This window comes from Pleurodeles waltl, chromosome 8 (genome assembly GCF_031143425.1).
Source record: "Pleurodeles waltl isolate 20211129_DDA chromosome 8, aPleWal1.hap1.20221129, whole genome shotgun sequence".
Lineage (NCBI taxonomy): Eukaryota > Metazoa > Chordata > Amphibia > Caudata > Salamandridae > Pleurodeles > Pleurodeles waltl.
This window is the reverse complement of record NC_090447.1, coordinates 1325932697-1325952286: the sequence shown is the minus strand read 5'-3', so window position 1 is coordinate 1325952286 and position 19590 is coordinate 1325932697. Positions and strand designations below refer to the sequence as shown.

At 46.7% G+C, this 19590-nt stretch overlaps 1 protein-coding gene across 1 annotated transcript in view; it reads right to left on the bottom strand.

Moving 5' to 3' along the window:
• Positions 1-18479, bottom strand: part of POGLUT3 (protein O-glucosyltransferase 3) — a 119288-nt gene extending 100809 nt beyond the window's left edge. Inside the window, exon 1 of the mRNA XM_069202317.1 lies at positions 18172-18479. Within this exon, the coding sequence (XP_069058418.1) occupies positions 18172-18382 (211 nt within the window). The 5' untranslated portion in view covers positions 18383-18479. The remainder of the gene's footprint in view (positions 1-18171) is intronic.
• Positions 18480-19590: the final 1111 nt, after the last annotated feature.

The following is a 19590-nucleotide window of genomic DNA, read 5'->3' as shown; positions in this document are numbered from 1 at the left end:
ATATTTTCTCTCGTGAGGTATGATCTATGCAGGATCTTCAAATGCACAAGTCTGAACCCGGCTTGAACTGCAATCTCTCGCGGAGAACGGAGAGCCCTCTCCTATTCATTTTGTAGGACTCCCAAGTCACATGTCTGTTCTTCCCTCACCTTCCCTAGTGGGTATGGTGGAGGAGTCTTCAATGTTTTTTCCCTTTGGGACAGGACTAGGGATTAATAGGTTTCAGGGTTTGCCACTCATTTTCCTCCTTAGGTGGGTGGTCCCTCCTCTTCCAAAACATCTTCTAATTTTCTTATCCAAATTGCGTCCCATTGCTGGAATCCTGTGAAGCTACTAACCTCTAATCGTAGGCCACTATCCCCATACCAGGCACCTAGTAGTTTTAGCCCATGCTCTCAAAACTGATTATAAATGTGCGGTCAAAGCCTTTCTGTGTCCTGTGTAATACTAACGATATCCCTAGACTTCATTGCATGTCTGTGAATTCTGAAGGAGGGGACAACCAGCAGGGAAAGGCCCATTCATTTACTACCACCAATTACAAGACCCAATGGTATTTTATAATATCCGGGAGGGAAATTCCACCCGAATACACCCCCATTTACTACTTTTATGAGTATATTTGTGGTGTTATTCCAAGCCACAGTAGCAGCTGAACCTTAGCCTCCTGAAGAATTTCTCCAACCAAATGAGGATGTATTTAAACCTTGACAAAACTATCATGATGGACATGGGAAAGCTCATCCTTTGTGCTTCATAAAGCATAATTAAGCTGTTTTCGTGTCCATGTGAGGACAGTGTGACTCCTACTGCACGCTTTTGCTGAAGTAGTGTGCCTGCACCATGCATTGCCATGCACCTTTCTTCAAGCAGCATTGCGGTCAATGTGAGAGCCATAAGCTTGCAGCCTGCATTCTTGTACCCTCTTTCCAAGCAATGCTGAAGTCCGAATGAAGCCTTTATGTGCTTGCACCGTGCATCACTGTACTCTCATCACACAAGAGCACTGCCTACATTCTATATTGAGCAGACACCCATACATCAAAGTCCACAGACTGCCACCCGTCACTGCTGTCCAAAGACTTCCAGCTGCACCCAGAGACTGCCACTTTCTCCCACACAGCCAGAAACGTCAGACCCAGTGATGGCTACCAGGAAGGACATGTCAGGTAGTAATGTCCCCAAAAGCAGGTCCAGGGCAAAAAAAATGATCAATAAGAACAATACCAGCCACTGAACTGTACTTCTGAAACAGCTGTTTTCCTAATAGCTAACCAAGAACTCTCTTTATAACTTGACTCTCAGTGGGGGATCAGATAAAAGTTGGTAAAAGACCGTTATTCAAGTTAATTTGATATTGTGCACGAATCACTGGGGTATCTTAGCGCAAAGTCCGCCTAACAGTAAGAAACACAAGAGAATAAAATAGAGCCATTTTTAGTAAAAAAAAAAAAATTCCTGTAATTAGAGCAAGTTCGGACAGCAATGGGCAGTCTACTTCAGAGGGTGGGAGCCACATAGGAAAAGGCTTTACCACCACTTCTGGTCTGCTGAAAGTGTGGCACTGACAGTAATTCTTGATTGCAGGTCCCTTATGGGCAAATAGCGCTTGATCCTTCAGCACAAATATTTGGGACCTTTCCCCTGCAACGTTTTAAAAGTTAGGCAGCAAATTTTGAAAATAATTATTTTCCTAACTGGTAACCAGTGGAGGGAATGTAAGAGGCATAGAGGCTGTTCTGAAGGGCCGATTGCAGATAAAAGGGGCAGCCATGTTTTGAACCACCAGCAATTTCGACAGTAATGCTTCTTTGGCAAATGCCAATAAGGTATTCCCATAGTCCAACTGGCTCACTGCTAAAGCCTGAACCAGAGTCTTTCTAACTGTAGGAGGAAGAAATGGCAGAGATTTCTTAAGTAAACATAATGTGTGGAAATCTTTGCAGATAGTGGATTGAACTTGATCTTTCATGGTAAGTTCCCGGTCTACCCTTACTCCAATTTTTTTTTTTTTTTTTTTTTAAATCAACCTTACTAAGCGTAGGGGCGGACATCAATCTGAATTCCACGGATGTTGCGCCTTACTAAACAATATTATCTCCGATTTCCCTGGATTCTGTTAAAGAAAGTTGTCCATCATCCATCCAGCAATGTCTTTCATGCCTGCAGAGAAAAAGTCCTTCATCTTTTCTATATCCTCATCAGAAGAGAAGCCTACCCGACTGTCATCAGAATAAGATAAGTTGTTGAATCCATTTGGATTGAGAACTTTGGCCAGTGGAGCTATATAGATGTTGAATAACTTGGGGCTTTAGGATGAGCCCTGTGGCACCCCTTTGTACACCTTTCTGGTTCTAGATTTAAAATCTCCTAGCGAGACACACTGAGCTCTATCTTTAAGAAAATCCTGTAGCCAAGCTAGGGCAGATCCAGTGATTCCAAACTCTTGTAGTCTTACCAGTAACTTAGGATGACAGACAGTGTTGAATGTTGTGGATAGGTCTAATGACAGACCATGTTGAATGCTATGGATCGGTCTAAGAGCACTAGCATGGCTGGAATATCCACATCCAATGAGCACCTAATTATGTCAGTCACAGCTACCATGGCCGATTCAGTGCTGTGCTCGGCTCTAAATCCTACTTGTGAAGGATTCAGGATCTTGTTTGTTTCAAGATATTCCGTCATTTTTTTTTATTAATTAGGCCTTCCAGCAGCTTTCCAAAGAGCAGAAGTAATGAAATTGGACGATAGTTTGAAAGGATGGAAGGGTCAACATTGCTCTTTTTTTGTATTGGGATGATTATCGCCGATTTCCAGACTAAAATAATTTTCCCTAATTCAATCACTCGATTGAATAGTAATCTTATAGCAGGGGAGATTGTTAGCCAGGAAGGCTGTGATCCTAGGTGGACAGGGATTCTTAGGGGAGGAAGAGTTTCCTCTTGCTCGTGCCTGTTGAATTAGCTGACTGAAAATCTGCTAACATATGACGTACATCTAAATCCTGTCTAATTAAGGGAACGTTAAAATCTACAGCAAATGTGTCTGGAGTCACAAGTTACAATTTATGCTTCGCACCTTTATTGGCGAGTAACCCTGGTTTTGGGTTACCTTTCTTCTCAATCTGGAAGTGAATCAGAGCATGGTCAGTCCATATCAGGTGCAAAGGTTGTCGCAAGGTAGGCTATTGGAATTCGTAAAAATCATATCTCATGTGTGGCCGACCAAATGTGTTGGATCCAAAAATGTATTTTTTGGTGTAGTCCCAAAGTTGCTAGGTCAACTAAAAGCGGAGATGTATCTGTATCAAATGGATCATCAAAGTGGTAATTAAAATTTCCCAATAACAAGAAGCATTGGGCTGACAACACGTGAAAGGCAATGCCCTCTATAAGAAGCTGACTAAAATCCTTTTTTGGCCACCCAGGGCGCAGAGCACAGCCCTTTTCCAATGTTCTGACGGGGGGAATTCTATTTTAAAAATACACATTTCAACCCAGTCTTTATTAAAAGACTCAATAAGGGAGACTTTACTTGAGTCTCTAAAGAGAATTGTGGTACCACCCTCTAGTCTCTCTTCTTGATCCGCTCTAATCATCTGATAGTTATGCGGCAGGGCCAGTATAATGGCAAGAACGGAGGTCGGACTTAAACAAGTTTTGTTAAAGAGCCCACCTCAGGCATGCATGAGGAAAGGAGATCCCAACATTCCGTTGCATGTTTAGGTAGGGATCTAATGTTACATAGAATGAACTTGAAGCCTTAAGTCATTTGCGAGAATTGTAGTACCATACATGCCCGAGTGACTGGAGTAGGAGCCAATCCATATGGTTTGTCTCCAGATGGTCCCTTCTTCAATCCATCCAGGGTTCAGTGCTTAATTTGTAAATTAAGAGGTGCTGGTGCTCAAAGCCCTTCTCTTAAACACGAGGCTGCTGTAATTAAATCTGCCAGCACTGAATACTGAGGCAGCGTAATCCTGAAACCATCTGGGGCCTCTTCAGTCCATTTACGGCCACCCCTGCCCCTTCAGCTCATCCTGCAACTTTCTACTTTCTCCCTTTATGACGCTTTTTAGTTTTTCCTTCTTCCGTCTTTCACATATGTGTCTTTTGCTTGCAGCAAATGCTTGAGGCATTAGAATAAGCCCCGGCCCTGCCAGGGTTCCAGCTATATTTCCATTTACGGCAGCTTATAGGGCCTTCTAACTCCAGCAGAAAACAGTTAAAGCAATCTTGACTAGGCAGCAGAAGCTAGCTTCTCTTGTCTATTTCTGTAAGAGCCCGAGAAGTGTAGGTGTTTCTATGAGGGGCACTCTTTAACCCCTTTGTCGCCATGGACGTAATGGTTACGTCCATGGCAGCGCCCGTGAGGCGCCATGGACGCAACCATTACGTCCTGGGACTGGCCCTCGGGGGAAGCGCTGTCCCCCGAGGGCCGCCCCCACTCCACCCCCCAGGCCAGGGCTGAAAGGGGAATCCCTTCCCCTTTCACCCCCACCCCCCCCCCCATGACGTCAGCGCGCTGATATCATGAAAGGGTGAAAGACGTGCTAGAAGCCATTTGCTTCCAGCGCGTCTAAGGAGAAGGTGAGTTTTTCACCTTCGTGCGGGGGGGGATGCCTCTTTGAACATTCCTGCTGGCCGATCGCGATGCGATCGGCCAGCAGGAATGCCCACTAGACACCAGGGATTTCTGTATATGTGTGTGTGTTTTTAGTGTGGGGGAGCGACCCCTTGGGCAAGGGTCGCCCCCAGGGGCCCATATGTATTATTGGGCAGTTCTGCCTCCCTTGGGGGCAGATAGGCCTATTTGTTTTAGGCCTTTCTGCCCCCAAGGGGGGCAGAATCCCAATAGCGCCAGGCATATTATATGTGTGTATGTGTGCTTTGTGTGGGGGTGTGGCCCCTTGGGCAAGGGTCGCTCCCCTTGGGGGGGCCAATGTATTTATCGCCGTTTCTGCCCCCCTTGGGAGCAGACTGGCCTTATTTTTAGGCCGATCTGCCCCCAAGGGGAGCAAAAAGCCACTAGACACCAGGGATTTTATTGTTGTTTTTTTTTTTGTGTTGGGGGCGGCCCCTTGGGCAAGGGTCGGCCCCAGTGGCACAAATGCATTATTGGGAAGTTCTGCACCCCTTGGGGGCGGATAGGGCAATTCTTTTTTTAGGCCTTTCTGTCCCCAATGGGGGCAGAATCCCCATAGCACCAGGGATAATGTATGTGTGCTTTCTGTGGGGGGTGGCCCCTTGGGCAAGGGTCGCCCCCCCAAAGGGGGCAATGTAATCTGGGCGATTTCTGCACCCCCCTTGGGGGCAGAATGGCCTATTTTTTGTAGGCCCTTCTGTCCCCCAGTGGGGAGGGGGCAGAAACCATGAATATGCCAGGGATTGTTTTTTCTTTCTTTTGTTTTTTTGTGTTGGAGGGTGCCCCCTTGGGCAAGGGTCGCCCCCAAGGGCCAAAAAGCACTATTGGGAAGTTCTGAACACCCCCCCCCCCCCTTGGGGTCAGATTGGCCTATTTTTTTTTTTTAGGCCCATCTGCCCCCAAGGGGGCAGAATCCACTTAGCGCCAGGGATCATGTGTGTGCTTTGTGTGGGGGGGTTGGCCCCTTGGGCAAGGGTCACCCCCAAAGGGGGCAATATATTCTATGGCATTTCTGCCCCCCTTGGGGTAGATTGGCTTTTTTTTTTTTAGGCCCATCTTCCCCAAGCAGAGAACACTAGACACGAGGGAAAATTTAAAAATGGTTGGTGGCGGGGTGTTTGTCAACTGGCGAAGTATTTGCTTTTATGATAATAATAGTTTTTCTCCTTTTTGTTCCAGTTCAAAGCTTTTGCTGACTTTGCTGTGGCTTGTTGCAGTTTTGGCAGTAGTTGTCATGCGGTTTGCGTAGTTGCATGTTTTAGGTAAGTAAATATATTTACTACAAAGTGAGTATTGTTGCCATGCATGAATGACATGTGTGTGTAGGTGGTGTACTGAATGTAGGATTGTGTGTGAAATTGTCCTTAGATTTATGCACAATGATTATTGTGTTGCCTTATGTCTAATTTGCTTTTTTTTTTTCTCTTTTTAGTGGGATATCATTGGTGATTGCTGTGGCTGTGCAGAGTAGTTGCTGGTGAGTCAAGCTTTTTCTGGCAAGTGAGCAGTAAAGTTTTTGAGTTTATAACTCTTAGTGATAAAGCTACACTTTGTTACTTATCTTACACAGTGCTGGTTGTTGGTGGTGTATTTGTCCAGTTAATTTTTGTAGGAAGGATCATGGCTAGCGGTAGGATGACTGCTCAGCAGGTTGTTAGTGTGCTTTTTTAGTCATCTTCTGACCATGAATATGAGACTGACTCTGCATCTGAGGCAGAGGAGGAAGTGCAGGATTCTCGAAGTAAATTTTCTGTCAGAGATGAATCATTTGATGATGAAGCCACTCTCAGTGCTGATGAAGGGCCTGTTTTAGAGGAGGACACTGATGTGCCGATGGTGCAGGAGCCAGCGGCTGAAAGGCTTCCCATTGGAAGACCTGACACGTGGGTTGCACCAACCATGGAGCAGCCACAGTTGCCTGTGTTTACTGGTTTTCCAGGGTGTCGAGTTAATACGGAAAACTTTTTGCCCGTCAACTTTTCTGAGTTGTTTATGGACAATATATTTTTGGAAGATATTGTTGAGCAGACTAATTTGTATGCAGAGCAGTTTTTGAGGGACAACGCTGCCAGACTGAGGCCTCACTCTAGAGCTAGCCGGTGGATTCCCACAAATCTGGAAGAGTTGAAAAAGTTATTGAGTTTAACTTTTTTGATGGGGCTGATAAGGAAGCCATCACGGTCTTCATATTGGTCTACTAGTCCCTTGATGGCAACTGCTATATTTCCTGCCATCATGAGTCTTAACCGGTATGAGCTTCTTCTTCGGATGTTGCATTTTGTAGATAATGCTTTAGCCTTGCCACGATATCATCCTGATTCTGACCGTCTTTTTAAGATTAGACCTGTCCTTGATCATTTGGTAGATCAGTTTTCAGAGATCTATGTTCCAGGCAAAGAAATATCTGTAGATGAGTCTTTGGTCCTGTTCAAGGGTCGTTTGGTTTTTAGGCAGTACATTCCTAGCTAGAGGGCACGGTATGGAATTAAATTGTATATGCTGTCTGAAAGTAGTACAGGATATGTTTATAATTTCCGGGTCTACACTGGTATTCCAATATTGACCCACTTTTGGAGTTAGTGAGAAAATTGTGTGGGAACTTGGTAGACGACTGTTTAACAAAGGTCACCATTTATATGTAGATAACTTCTACACTGGAGTTCAGTTGTTCAAGGAGTTGTTCAGAGTGGACACTGTTGCTTGTGGCACAATCCGCTCTAATCGGAAAGGCTATCCTAGAGAGCTTGTCTGAAAAAAACTTGAGAAGGGACAGTGCAGTGCCTTGCGGAATGATGAGCTGCTAGCTCTGAAATTTGTAGACAAGAGGGATGTATACATGCTAAGTACCATCCATGATGAGAGTACTTCACCTGTGGCTGTTTGGGGTCAGGTTGCCGAAGTGCGCAAACCTGTGTGCATCTTAGACTATAATGAGCACATGGGTGGTGTTGATAGAGTAGATCAGAGGTTGGAACCTTACACTGCTGCTCGTAAGTCTTATGTTTGGTATAAGAAATTAGATGTTCACTTGTTTCACTTGGCAACTTTTAATGCTTTTGTTGTGTTCAAGGATAGTTCTCCAGAGTTAAGGATGACATTTGTGAAATTTCAGGAGTCTATCATAGCTAGCCTTGTTGTGCTGGAACAGGCAAGAGTTCCTAGAGAAGCAGTGGTGGAGGATGTGGCTAGATTGAAAGATCGTCACTTTGCTGAGCACATTCCTCCCACGGCCCAAAAAAAAAAAAAATTACTTTCCTGCTAAGAGATGTAGAATCTGTGCTCGAAGAGGTATCAGATAGGAGACTAGGATGTACTGCCCTGATTGTCCTTCAAAGCCTGGGCTGTGTGTGGGTGGCTGTTTCAGGAGCTACCACACACAGAAGAAATTCTGTGAGCGTAAACTGCTGTTTTATATTTTTTTATATGTTCAGTTTCACGGTTGGCATTAGTCATGTATTAAGTTAGAGCTTTTGTGTTTGTAGTTTTGTACTTATTTATGATTAGTGGTTTCTTTGTTGTTTAAAAACAAAAAGGATGGTATGTGTGGGGTGGCGCTTGGCTGGCGGTGTGCGTGGGGTGGCGCTTGGCTGGCGGTGTGCGTGGGGTGGTGCTTGGCTGGCGGTGTGTGTGGGATGACGTTTGGCTGGCGGTGCCAGCCCAACACCTGTCCACACACATCAGTTGGTGTGATTGCTGTATCAGGCATGTGGGTGTATGAAAGTTATGGGCCCTTGAGTGGCGCTGTCTGTCGATGCAAGTGTTGTAATGTGCTGGGCCCGTGGCTGGCGGCGTGAATGATCTTGTGCATGTCGTGCATGAAAGGCGTGTGAATGGACTGTAAAGCGGTTGGTGCCTTGCCGTGGCTTTACAGCTCACGAGCTGTGAGTCATTGGCTCAGTTTTTTGGCCTTTCAGTTATTAACAGTGCATTTCACTTTTGTGAAATCTCTTGTTAATAAAATCTGATCTGCTGAACCATCACTCACCCTCGTGCCAAATCCAACCAGTATGTGTGGTTAAAAATGACAAAACCTGCTCCACTGTAATCAGGCGTCGCTAGGTGTCTCAGGTGGGACCCCAATGATGAAGCATGCCACCAACTTGATTGGTGGGTGAGGGGTCTTTTTCACATAACCTAACTGCTTTTCTTTTCACAATTTTAATGTTTGGCACATCACAGACTTATGTGGACACATCAAAATGATATATTACAAAACTACCTGTGTTTGGGGGGGGGGGGGAGGGCGCACCTATGTTTTTGGTCCTGGGTGCGGCCCTCATCTAGGGAAACCTACCAAACCCAGACATTTTTTAAAACTAGACACCCCAAGGAGTCCAGGGAGGTGTGGCTTGTGTGGATCCCCCAACATTTCTTACCCAGACTCCTCTGCAAACCTCAAAATGTGCTTAAAAAAGCATATTTTCCTGACTTTTCTTTGTAAGATCACCGCTCCAGCACAAAATTCCTCCTCCCCAGCGTTCCCCTCAGTCTCCTAAGTAAAATGACACCTCACTTGTGTGGGTCCCTGTTAGAAATGGGTTTTTGGTTGGCAGTCAGGTTACCCCCTGTCCAAGCAAAAGCCCTCACTCTAGTCAGGGTAAGTCACACACAATCCAAGATTATCCTGTGCCCACCCTCTGGTAGCTTGGCACGATCAGTCAGGATTAATTTAGAAGGCAATGTGTAAAGTATTTGTTCAATAAATCATACAATCCCACCATACAGCACCACAAAAATACACCACACAGTGTTTAGAAAAATATATAATATTTATCAGGATAATTGTAGGTCAAAACAAATAAAGTTGCAATGTGAATTTGTAGAGATACCACTGAAAAGTGATATAAAGGCGGTCATTCTGACCGCGGCGGTCAGCGGTTGCCGCCCGCCAAGCGGTTCCCGCCAAAAGACCGCGGCGGCCATTCCGGCTTTCCCACTGGGCCGGCGGGCGACCGCCAGAAGACCGCCGGCCGGCCCAGCGGGACAGCCCCTTCAACAGTGAAGCCGGCTCGGAATGGAGCCGGCGGAGTTGAAGGGGTGCGACGGGTGCAGTGGCACCCGTCGCGATTTTCACTGTCTGAACAGCAGACAGTGAAAATCTTTGTGGGGCCCTGTTAGGGGGCCCCTGCACTGCCCATGCCAGTGGCATGGGCAGTGCAGGGGCCCCCACGGCAGCCGTTCCCGCCATCCTGGTTCCGGCGGTGGACACCGCCAGAAACAGGCTGGCGGGAAGGCGCTCGGAATCCCCATGGCGGTGCTGCAAACAGCGCCGCCATGGCGGATTCCCTGGGCCAGCGGGAAACCGCCGGCTCCCCTTTTCTGACCGCGGCTTTACCGCCGCGGTCAGAATCGCCCAGGAAGCACCGCCAGCCTGTTGGCGGTGCTTCCGCCGCCCTCCGCCTGTACCGCCAAGGTCAGAATGACCCCCAAAGTGTCTTAAGTCTTTAAAAAGCAAACAAAGTCTCTTTCAAGCACAAAGTACCTGGTTTGGAGTGGAAAATCTCCTCAGAGGGCCACAGAAGAAGAGATACGTGGAAAAAGGGTGTGCGCGTTGATTTCTCCCCAGCACACACGGACTTGCGTCGTTATTTTTCACGCTGGGAAGTCGTGCGTCGTTTTCCGGCGCGCGGACAGTCTCTTTCTGTGGATCGCGGGGATTACCAGATGTCCCGGGTCTGTGCGTGGATTTTCCTGCTTGTTTTCCGGCTGCGCGTCGTTCTGCGGGGCTGCGCGTCGAAATTTCTATCTCACGGCAGGCGTCCCATCGATTTCTCCTCTGGAGGTCGGGCGGCGTTGTCCTTGCGAAGCCGTGCGTCGAAGTTCCGGTCGTCCCGAAGGCGTCGATCAGCGTCGGTGTGTGTCGAAAATTTCGTCGCACGGAGCGTCCAAGTGAAAAAGAGAAGTCTTTTTGGTCCTGAGACTTCAGGGAACAGGAGGCAAGCTCTATCCAAGCCCTTGGAGAGCACTTTCACAGCCAGACAAGAGTTCAGCAAGGCAGCAGGCCAACAGCAAGGCAGCAGTCCTTTGTAGAAAGCAGACAGGTGAGTCCTTTGAGCAGCCAGGCAGTTCTTCTTGGCAGGATGTAGTTTCTGGTTCAGGTTTCTTCTCCAGCAAGTGTCTGATGAGGTAGGGCAGAGGCCCTGTTTTATACCCAAATGTGCCTTTGAAGTGGGGGAGACTTCAAAGAGTGGCTAAGAAGTGCACAAGGTCGCCTTTCAGTTCAATCCTGTCTGCCAGGGTCCCAGTAGGGGGTGTGGCAGTCCTTTGTGTGAGAGCAGGCCCTCCACCCTCCCAGCCCAGGAAGACCCATTCAAAATGCAGATGTATGCAAGTGAGGCTGAGTACCCTGTGTTTGGGGTGTGTCTGAGTGAATGCACAAGGAGCTGTCAACTAAGCCCAGCCAGACGTGGATTGTAAGGCACAGAAAGATTTAAGTGCAAAGAAATGCTCACTTTCTAAAAGTGGCATTTCTAGAATAGTAATATTAAATCCAACTTCACCAGTCAGCAGGATTTTATATTACCATTCTGGCCATACTAAATATGACCTTCCTACTCCTTTCAGATCAGCAGCTACCACTTCAATACTGTATGAGGGCAGCCCCAATGTTAGCCTATTAAGGGAGCAGGCCTCACAGTAGTGCAAAAACGAATTTAGGGGTTTTACACTACCAGGACATGTAAACTACACAGGTACATGTCCTGCCTTTCACCCACACCGCACCCTACTATAGGGGTTACCTAGGGCACACATTAGAGGTGACTTATATGTAGAGAAAGGGGAGGTTTAGGCTTGACAAGTACTTTTAAATGCCAAGTCGAGGCGACAGTGAAACTGCACACACAGGCCTTGCAGTGGCAGGCCTGAGACAAGGAAAAGGGGCTACTTAAGTGGTTGGCACAACCAGTGCTGCAGGCCCACTAGTAGCATTTAATCTACAGGCCCTAGGCACATAGAGTGCACATTACTAGGGACTTATAAGTAAATTAAATAGTCCAATCAGGTATGATTCAAGGTTACCATGTTTTAAGGGAGAGAGCATATGCACTTTAGCACTGGTTAGCAGTGGTAAAGTGCGCAGAGTCTAAAAGCCAGCAAAAACAGTGTCCAAAAAGTGGAGGGAGGCAGGCAAAAAATTAGGGGTGACCACCCTAAGGCTGTCAGGTCTAACAGTCCCCAAAGCAGAGTCAGCCTAAAGATGTATAAAAGAAGAATATGTGCTTATCAACTCGCTGTGCTATCACCTCAATCTCCACAAGTTTTTGGCCTTTTTCTGTTACAGGCACCTGGCCCACCCACACAAGTGAGGTATCATTTTTATCGGGAGACTTGGGGGAACGCTGAGGGAAGGAAATTTGTGGCTCCTCTCAGATCCCAGAACTTTCTGTCACCGAAATGTGAGGAAAAAGTGTTTTTTGGGCCAAATTTTTAGGTTTGCAAAGGATTCTGGGTAAAAGAACCTGGTCAGAGCCCCACAAGTCACCCCATCTTGGATTCCCCTAGGTGTCTAGTTTTCACAAATGTGCAGGTTTGCTAGGTTTCCCCAGGTGCCGGCTGAGCTAGAGGCCAAAATCCACAGCTAGGCACTTTGTAAAAAACAGCTCTGTTTTCTTTCTGAAAATGTGATGTGTCCACGTCGTGTTTTGGGGCATATCCTGTTGCGGGCGCTAGGCCTACCCACGCAAGTGAGGTACCATTTTTATTGGGAGACTTGGGGGAACACAGAACAGCAAAACAAGTGTTATTGTCCCTTGTCTTTCTCTACATTTTTTCCTTCCAAATGTAAGACAGTGTGTAAAAAAGACGTCTATTTGAGAAATGCCCTGTAATTCACATGCTAGTATGGGGACCCCAGAATTCAGAGATGTGCAAATAACCACTGCTTCTCAACACCTTATCCTGTGGCCTTTTTGGAAATACAAAGGTTTTCTTGATACCGATTTTTAACTTTTTATATTTCAGCAAATTAATTGCTGTATACCCGGTAAATGAAAACCCATTGCAAGGTGCAGCTCATTTATTGGCTCTGGGTACCTAGGATTCTTGATTAACCTACAAGCCCTATATATCCCCGCAACCAGAAGAGTCCAGCTGACGTAAAGGTATATTGCTTTCAAAAATCTGACATCGCAGGAAAAAGTTACAGAGTAAAACGTGGAGAAAAATGGCTGTTTTTTTTACCTCAATTTCAATATTTTTTTATTTCAGCTGTTGTTTTCTGTAGGAAACCCTTGTAGGATCTACACAAATGACTCCTTGCTGAATTCAGAATTTTGTGTACTTTTCAGAAATGTTTAGCTGTCTGGGATCCAGCATTGGTTTCACAACCATTTCTGTCACTAACTGGAAGGAGGCTGAAAGCGCAAAAAATAGTAAAAATGGGGTATGTCCCAGTAAAATGCCCAAATTGTGTTGATAAATGTGGTTTTCTGATTCAAGTCTGCTTGTTCCTGAAAGCTGGGAAGATGGTGATTTTAGCACTGCAAATCCTTTGTTGATGCCATTTTCAGGGGAAAAACCACAAGCCTTCTTCTGCAGCCCTTTTTTCCCATTTTTTTTCAAAAAAAGAAGTTTTCACTGTATTTTGTCTAATTTCTTGGTCTCCTTCAGGGGAACCCACAAAGTCCGGGTACTTCTAGAATCCCTAGGATGTGGACAAAAAGTTATGAGGGCCTAGTGCAAACTGCACCAAATAGCCAAAAAAAGGCTTGGCACTTGAGGGGGAAAAGGCCTGGCAGCGAAGGGGTTAAAGAAGAAGAAGCAGGGATCCTGGTGACAGTCTGGCATGAACGGAAGCAGATGGGATTGCCTTCGGCCCGCACGCTGCGCATGTCCGCTGTGTGCCTGACCAGCCATCGGGTTTTATGTCAGAGGGACGGTAGGCTAGACCGCTACCTTCCTGGGTGGTGGCGGGTGAAAATGAAACTAAAGAGTTTGACTTCTCTCCGCTCAATCAGGAAGAACCTGTGGCAGACCGGAGAGCCAAAATGACTCAAACAGAAATGCAAATTAGTGGAAACTGCATACTGAACTGCACAGGATACACGCCCACCAGCTAACTGTCAGGAGCAGAAGGACAATGGCTGCCCCTGGTCTTCACAGCATGAGGTGTCCCTGCCCCCTGGCAACTTCCAGGTGTGACAGAGGTCTCAAGGAGCTGCTTATGGGAAGTCATTAGCACTTGCTTTGAAAAGAACTGGGGCAAGAGAGCAAACAGGAGAGTTGGTGTAGTGGGGGTTGGTGATGGCCAGCAAGGGAGCTCCTCAGTTTAATTCCCTTCACCCCCCATCCCCCACCTCCATGGAACTGGCAGACATAAATTACTCTCTGCTCTTTTCCTTTGCCTGACAGATATCAATTATTGCAGTCAACAGGGAGAGGTTGTGGCCTTAGCGATTTTGAAACTGAGAAACCAGGATAAAGTCACAGCTTCAGCTCAACGTCCTGTGATTCTGGGCAAATCGCTCTAGCATTGTGTGTGTATGAGCCCTGGGGACATAAGAATTAGCAGGAAACAAATTAAACTGAGGGTCAGCAGGATCCTCAAGGTATTGGATTTGAGCAGCAGCCATGATGACTTAAATTGAGAATGGCCTTTACTGGGGACCTTGTGAGTGAGAAGGAGCCCACTGGACATGGGGTTGAGCAAGAACTTTTACGTTCTGGTGGTGAGTGGGAGCCTTGTGTCACTGGAGTGACCACAGCAAAAGTAAAGGATAGGGTAAACAGAACACTTATTGTGAGCAAGAGCTACATGGACCAAGGATGAAGAGGGCCATCAGGGGACCTTTGAGCGAGAAGTATTCCATGAGCACCTGAGAGAGCAGTACCCTTAGCAGACCTCGCTGGAGACAGGAACCTCACAGATCTGAGTGTGAGTAACAGCCTAAATGGACAACCAGTAAAAAAGAGCTTAAGAGTTCTGAGGGTGACTGGGTTCTTAGGGAACTAACTGATGATGTGATACAGCCTGGAGGTGTTAGTGAGCAACAGCACTTGTATTTCACCCACTACTCCAAAGGGTCTCTTGGTGCTGATTTATTATAAGCAGGGGCTTATACTACATCATATACCCTAAGGGTGCAGAGATGTCTCAAGACCTAAAAGTAAGTTTAATCCCCTAGAGCAGTGGTTACCAACCTGTGGTCTGTGGACCCATGGGGATCTGCGAAGCCTCCTCAGGGGGTCTGCGACTTCTTAGAAAATTAAATAATATTAATACATTAGGTGTCACCCAGCTTCCAGTAACAACTTAGTGGTGGATCCCCAGATTGCAATAAAGATTCAGTGGGGGAATCTGGGTTCCAGTAATGATAAAGTGGGGGTTCACAGAAGTCAAAGGTTTGGGAACCATTCCCTAGATACCTGCTGGTCACTGGAAGTAAGGATCCTTAAGGAGGAACATAAACATTAGATACTGGTGGCAGACAGGACATTCAGGGATCAGAGATTAAGTACAGGCAATGGGATCAAAGGCGAAGGTAAAAATTCATTGACCTCTGTGAGAATGAGATTTATAGCCCCGACGATACGCACCAGGAAATCTGTGGGTGTGATGTAGCGGAATAAATTTATCGTCAGCCTTGACAAAGGTTACTGGTCCTAAAAACTAAAAAAACGTATTACTGCAAAGGTTTACCAATATTATCTCTATAATCCTAACTAAGCAGTGTTTTGCAAAAGGTTGCAACCTGCGAATGTGGGCCACGTCTTTGGGCTGCCTGGGCCCAATTGTGGCCCCAATCCAACCATGACTAGTAAGAATGGAATTCTGAGTTTCAAACGCCAGTGATGTGCTGAAAAGAATCATTGTGACACCACTGGCTTGATTTGTCACCAGACTTGTCTCATTCTGTGTGAACGCCATGCCACACTATGTTATACTAGCAGGTGACTTCAGCTACGTGAGGGTCAATTAACCCAGTGAAGTCCACTAAACTGCATATTTGTAACATCCCTGCTTTTTCCAAGAGTGTCACTTTGTTGGATGTAGTAAAAATTAGGACTACAGGGACTAGGGGCCAGATGTAGCAAAGGGTTTCACCCATTCTATGTCTATGGGAAAATGTGTTCCAACATATGGCCCTAAATGTGGAAATTGGATGGCGTTGTGGGAGATTTTACTGAAAGGCAGATTAAGATACCATGGACCTATATGCAACAGTTTTCATTATGATCTGAAGAAACCCAGGAAGGCCATGAGAAACCCCCCAAATCTCTGGAATGGGTTCCAAAGCGGAGATAATCCCTTCTTTACCTCTGCCAGCCAAATCATCATTGTTGGTGACACTGCCACAACAAAAGATAGGCTCAAAAGTTTGATTAAAACTTTTAAAATGAGGCTTACTGAACGGAGAGTAGCTCTTGCTATGTTAGAAGAGGAGAGTCTTTTGGTAGAAAGGGGAGGGTGAAAAAAGGTAAAGCCAGACAGTTTGACCAGAACAGGGGATGGCTTGCTCCTGCATACTTACACTGCCTGTTATGTCGGGTGGCATGTAGTGCAGCAATTAACATTTTAACTTTGGGGTATCTTGGGCAAGGTTCTGTATGGAGCCCCAGCAGTGGTTTGGGGTTTACATTTCTGTTTCCACAGTTCACCTCCAGGTGTTCTTAAACCTGCCTTTCTTCAGTTTGCCTTCTGGGCTCCAGTGGAGAGCGGTCTTGTGATTGAGTGTTGCTCTCTTCTGATGAGGTGTCCTATCCATCTCCATCTTCTTATCATAATGAAGGAGCCCATGCTCTCTTGCTTACAGGTGGAGAAGCTGTGGCTCCTCCATGGGTTGCATTAATAGGAATACTTGGTATGGCATCGGACATACATTTTGAGCAGGTTCCAACAAGCAACTGCTGGAGACCTATCTGCTACAAGACATTAAACTGGAAGGTTTATCATCCCAAGTATTGAAGCATCCTACAGTGATCGGATGGCTAGAGCCAAACATGGCTTCTGCTGTGCACAGAAAATCAGAGCCGAGGGACCAACATACCATGACCAAGTAAAAGGGAAATGATGCAAGATGCATTCAACTGCAGTAACTCTGGCAGAAACTACTTGAAAAATATTTGGCTGGGAAGCAGAGGCTTTGAAAGCAAGTGAACTGTTCTGCTTTTGCAAACAGGCAGCAAACTGTGCCCTGTGGCGGTCTTAGACATAGCTGCTGGTCTACAACGGCCCTGTACATCTGCAGTACGAATGGACTGCACAGATGAGAAGTACATATTGTCTGTAGCTCATGGTTCAAAATGCCTTTCGCCCAAGAGATACCATTTACCAGTGAAGGGATCCATTGGGCTTAATGCCTTCAGTTGTATGAGGACATGCGTAAATAATGCCTTGCACAGTTTGCAGTGGACAAGTTCTCTGCTACAATGATAACCAGCACTACCCTATAAAGAAAGTCCCAAATCCTTAAGATATTGCACAAGCCTGATGGATTAACGCATCTAAGAAAATCAGTTGCCAAAAAGATACATGACCTCAGAAGCTCTATATTCAGAGATTGGGGCCCCATTGAGGCCACCTTATAAAAACAACTAATAAGGACTGGAATCACATATGAATTAGCATTGACATACCCGAAATGTCACTGACTTGGTGTATTGAAAGACCGTGAGAAGTGCACAGAGCCGCCGGAAAGATCACTGTTTGTCAGCATATGTTGTGGTTCTTGTTCGAAAACCAAAGAAACGTTGCTTTAATAGTTTTTCTAATCATTTCTTGCAAATACCATAGCGCCCCAGACCCTTATGTCAGGTAAAGAAAGACAATACAGAAAATGAATGCTCCAATTACGTTCCTGAGATTACATTACAGTTGCAGACTACCATTATCATTATCATCATTATCATTAACATTTATAAAGCGCGCTACTCACCCGTGCGGGTCTCAAGGCGCTAGGGGAAAAAGGGGGGGGTTATCGCTGTTCGAACAGGCAGGTCTTTAGGAGTCTCCGGAAAGCGGAGTGGTCCTCGGTGGTCCTGAGGCTGGTGGGGAGGGAGTTCCAGGTCTTGCCCGCCAGGAAGGAGAAAGATCTCCCACCCGCCGTGGAGCGGCGGATGCGAGGGACTACCGATGAAAATCCACTCTCAAAACATCCCAAATGACAAACCCACCCCCCTCCAATAAAAACGAATGTCATATTAGCAAAGGTTTATATAGCGCTGTATTGTCAATGTGGCCTCACAGCGTATGAATTCCAATAGAAATTAAGATTGATTCAACGGGGGGGGGGGGGGGGGAGAGAGGATTTCTTGCAACGAAACGAGATAGAAAACACAGACAAAATACGGTGTCCGCAGTGGTTTGTCAATGTACTAGAGAGATGTTGTTTTCAGTCTGTGCGCAGGACTGCTCTCCTGGGAGACCCTAGGCGGGGTTTCCCGGGCGGAGTTTCACCCCTAAAATTAGAAAGAGGCAGGTCGGCACAGATTGCTGCCCAGGCAGGGTTGTGTGAGGGAACACAACAAACAGGCTAGCGCTACAGATAAGCAGCATCACAGGTGGGTGTGCGCGGCGAGCGGTACCTGAGGGTGAGCGGGTCAGGTTCCGCCCCTCGGGGCTCACGGCCTGGATGAAGAAGTACCTGACGGGCATGACGATGTCCGCCCGTAGCCCTGGTCCCCACACTAGGCTCCTCTGCGGGCTGACGCTCTCCGCAGCGGAGGGGGCGACCAGGAGGCAGAGGGCGGCCAGGGGCGAGAGCAGCAAGGAGAGGCGATGCCCTGGGCTGGCCATTCTGCCCTCAGATGCAGAGCCACGTGTCACTGCCCCAGACCGGCGATGAAAACCCAAAATCTGGAGTTTTTAGTGAAAAGGAAGTTGCCTTCAAACTGTAGGTCTGTGATTGGTGCAGCTGAGGCCTATCAAGAGCGGGGAAGTGGCCGCGGATCCCCCCGGACTCCTCCTTCCTGGGTGGGTGGGAGGAGAGGAACGAAAGTCCCTTGCAGTACAAACGAAGAGGCGGACGGACCACTCACCTGGTGCCAATCAAACCATGACAGGTTTGCACAACAGCCCCCACTTTGCTTAGATCGCGATGCACAACCTCAGAAAGATGTGCTGCATTCCTTTAGATACATGCTTTGGCAAAGGTGACAGGTTCGGCTTTACTAACGCATGTAATCTTCGGCACCCACAAACGCAGTATGTATGCATTGCATACACAAACGCTGTTTATCGCTTTAAAGTAAGCCCTGTGCCAGTGCTGGCAAAATGTAGCAAAAATGCATTCTGTATATGATGCATATTAGAGCTAAACAACTGGGATGTATTTTTTTTTTCTTGTGCGAACCTACCCTTGGCAGTCTACTAGCTGCTCTCCAGGTCTCAGCCCCCTCGCTCACCAATACCCATCCCTCCTACCACAACAATATCGGGTCACAGAATTCAAGAGGTGGTAAAAGGCTGCAGTTGTTTAGCATCACAATACCAGTTGGTCAATCATCTGGTACATCTCATACATCAGACGAGGGGGCTAAATGACCAGGCCATGCTTAAGAGAGTAAAAGGCCGCTCTATTGGACAGGTAAGCAGTTCTGAAACCTTTAAAACATTTTACAATGTATAACCCCAGCCTCACTAATACAAAACTAACACCTCACCCTTAACCCCCTCCATCCCCCAAACCACACAAATCCAGAGAGCATTCTTCCAGGCTTCAATCTTCCCCATTCCCTTTCTTTCATCCACTGACCTTCCCCGTGACTCCCACACTGCTCCCCGGTGTCCCCTCTGCCAACCCCAAGTCTGTAATGTCCTCAATCCTCCCTGCTTACTGCGCCACCAGGAAAAACCCTGATAAGGAGTTATTTCCTGTCCCCCATAGGCTTCTCATCTCCCAAGCTATGTAGTTCCATTTACACCGATAACTGTGGTTTGTAACAAAAAAAACTGCTGCTCAAGCAGGTAGACATCGCAAAAGGGCCTCATAGGTGAACCAAGAG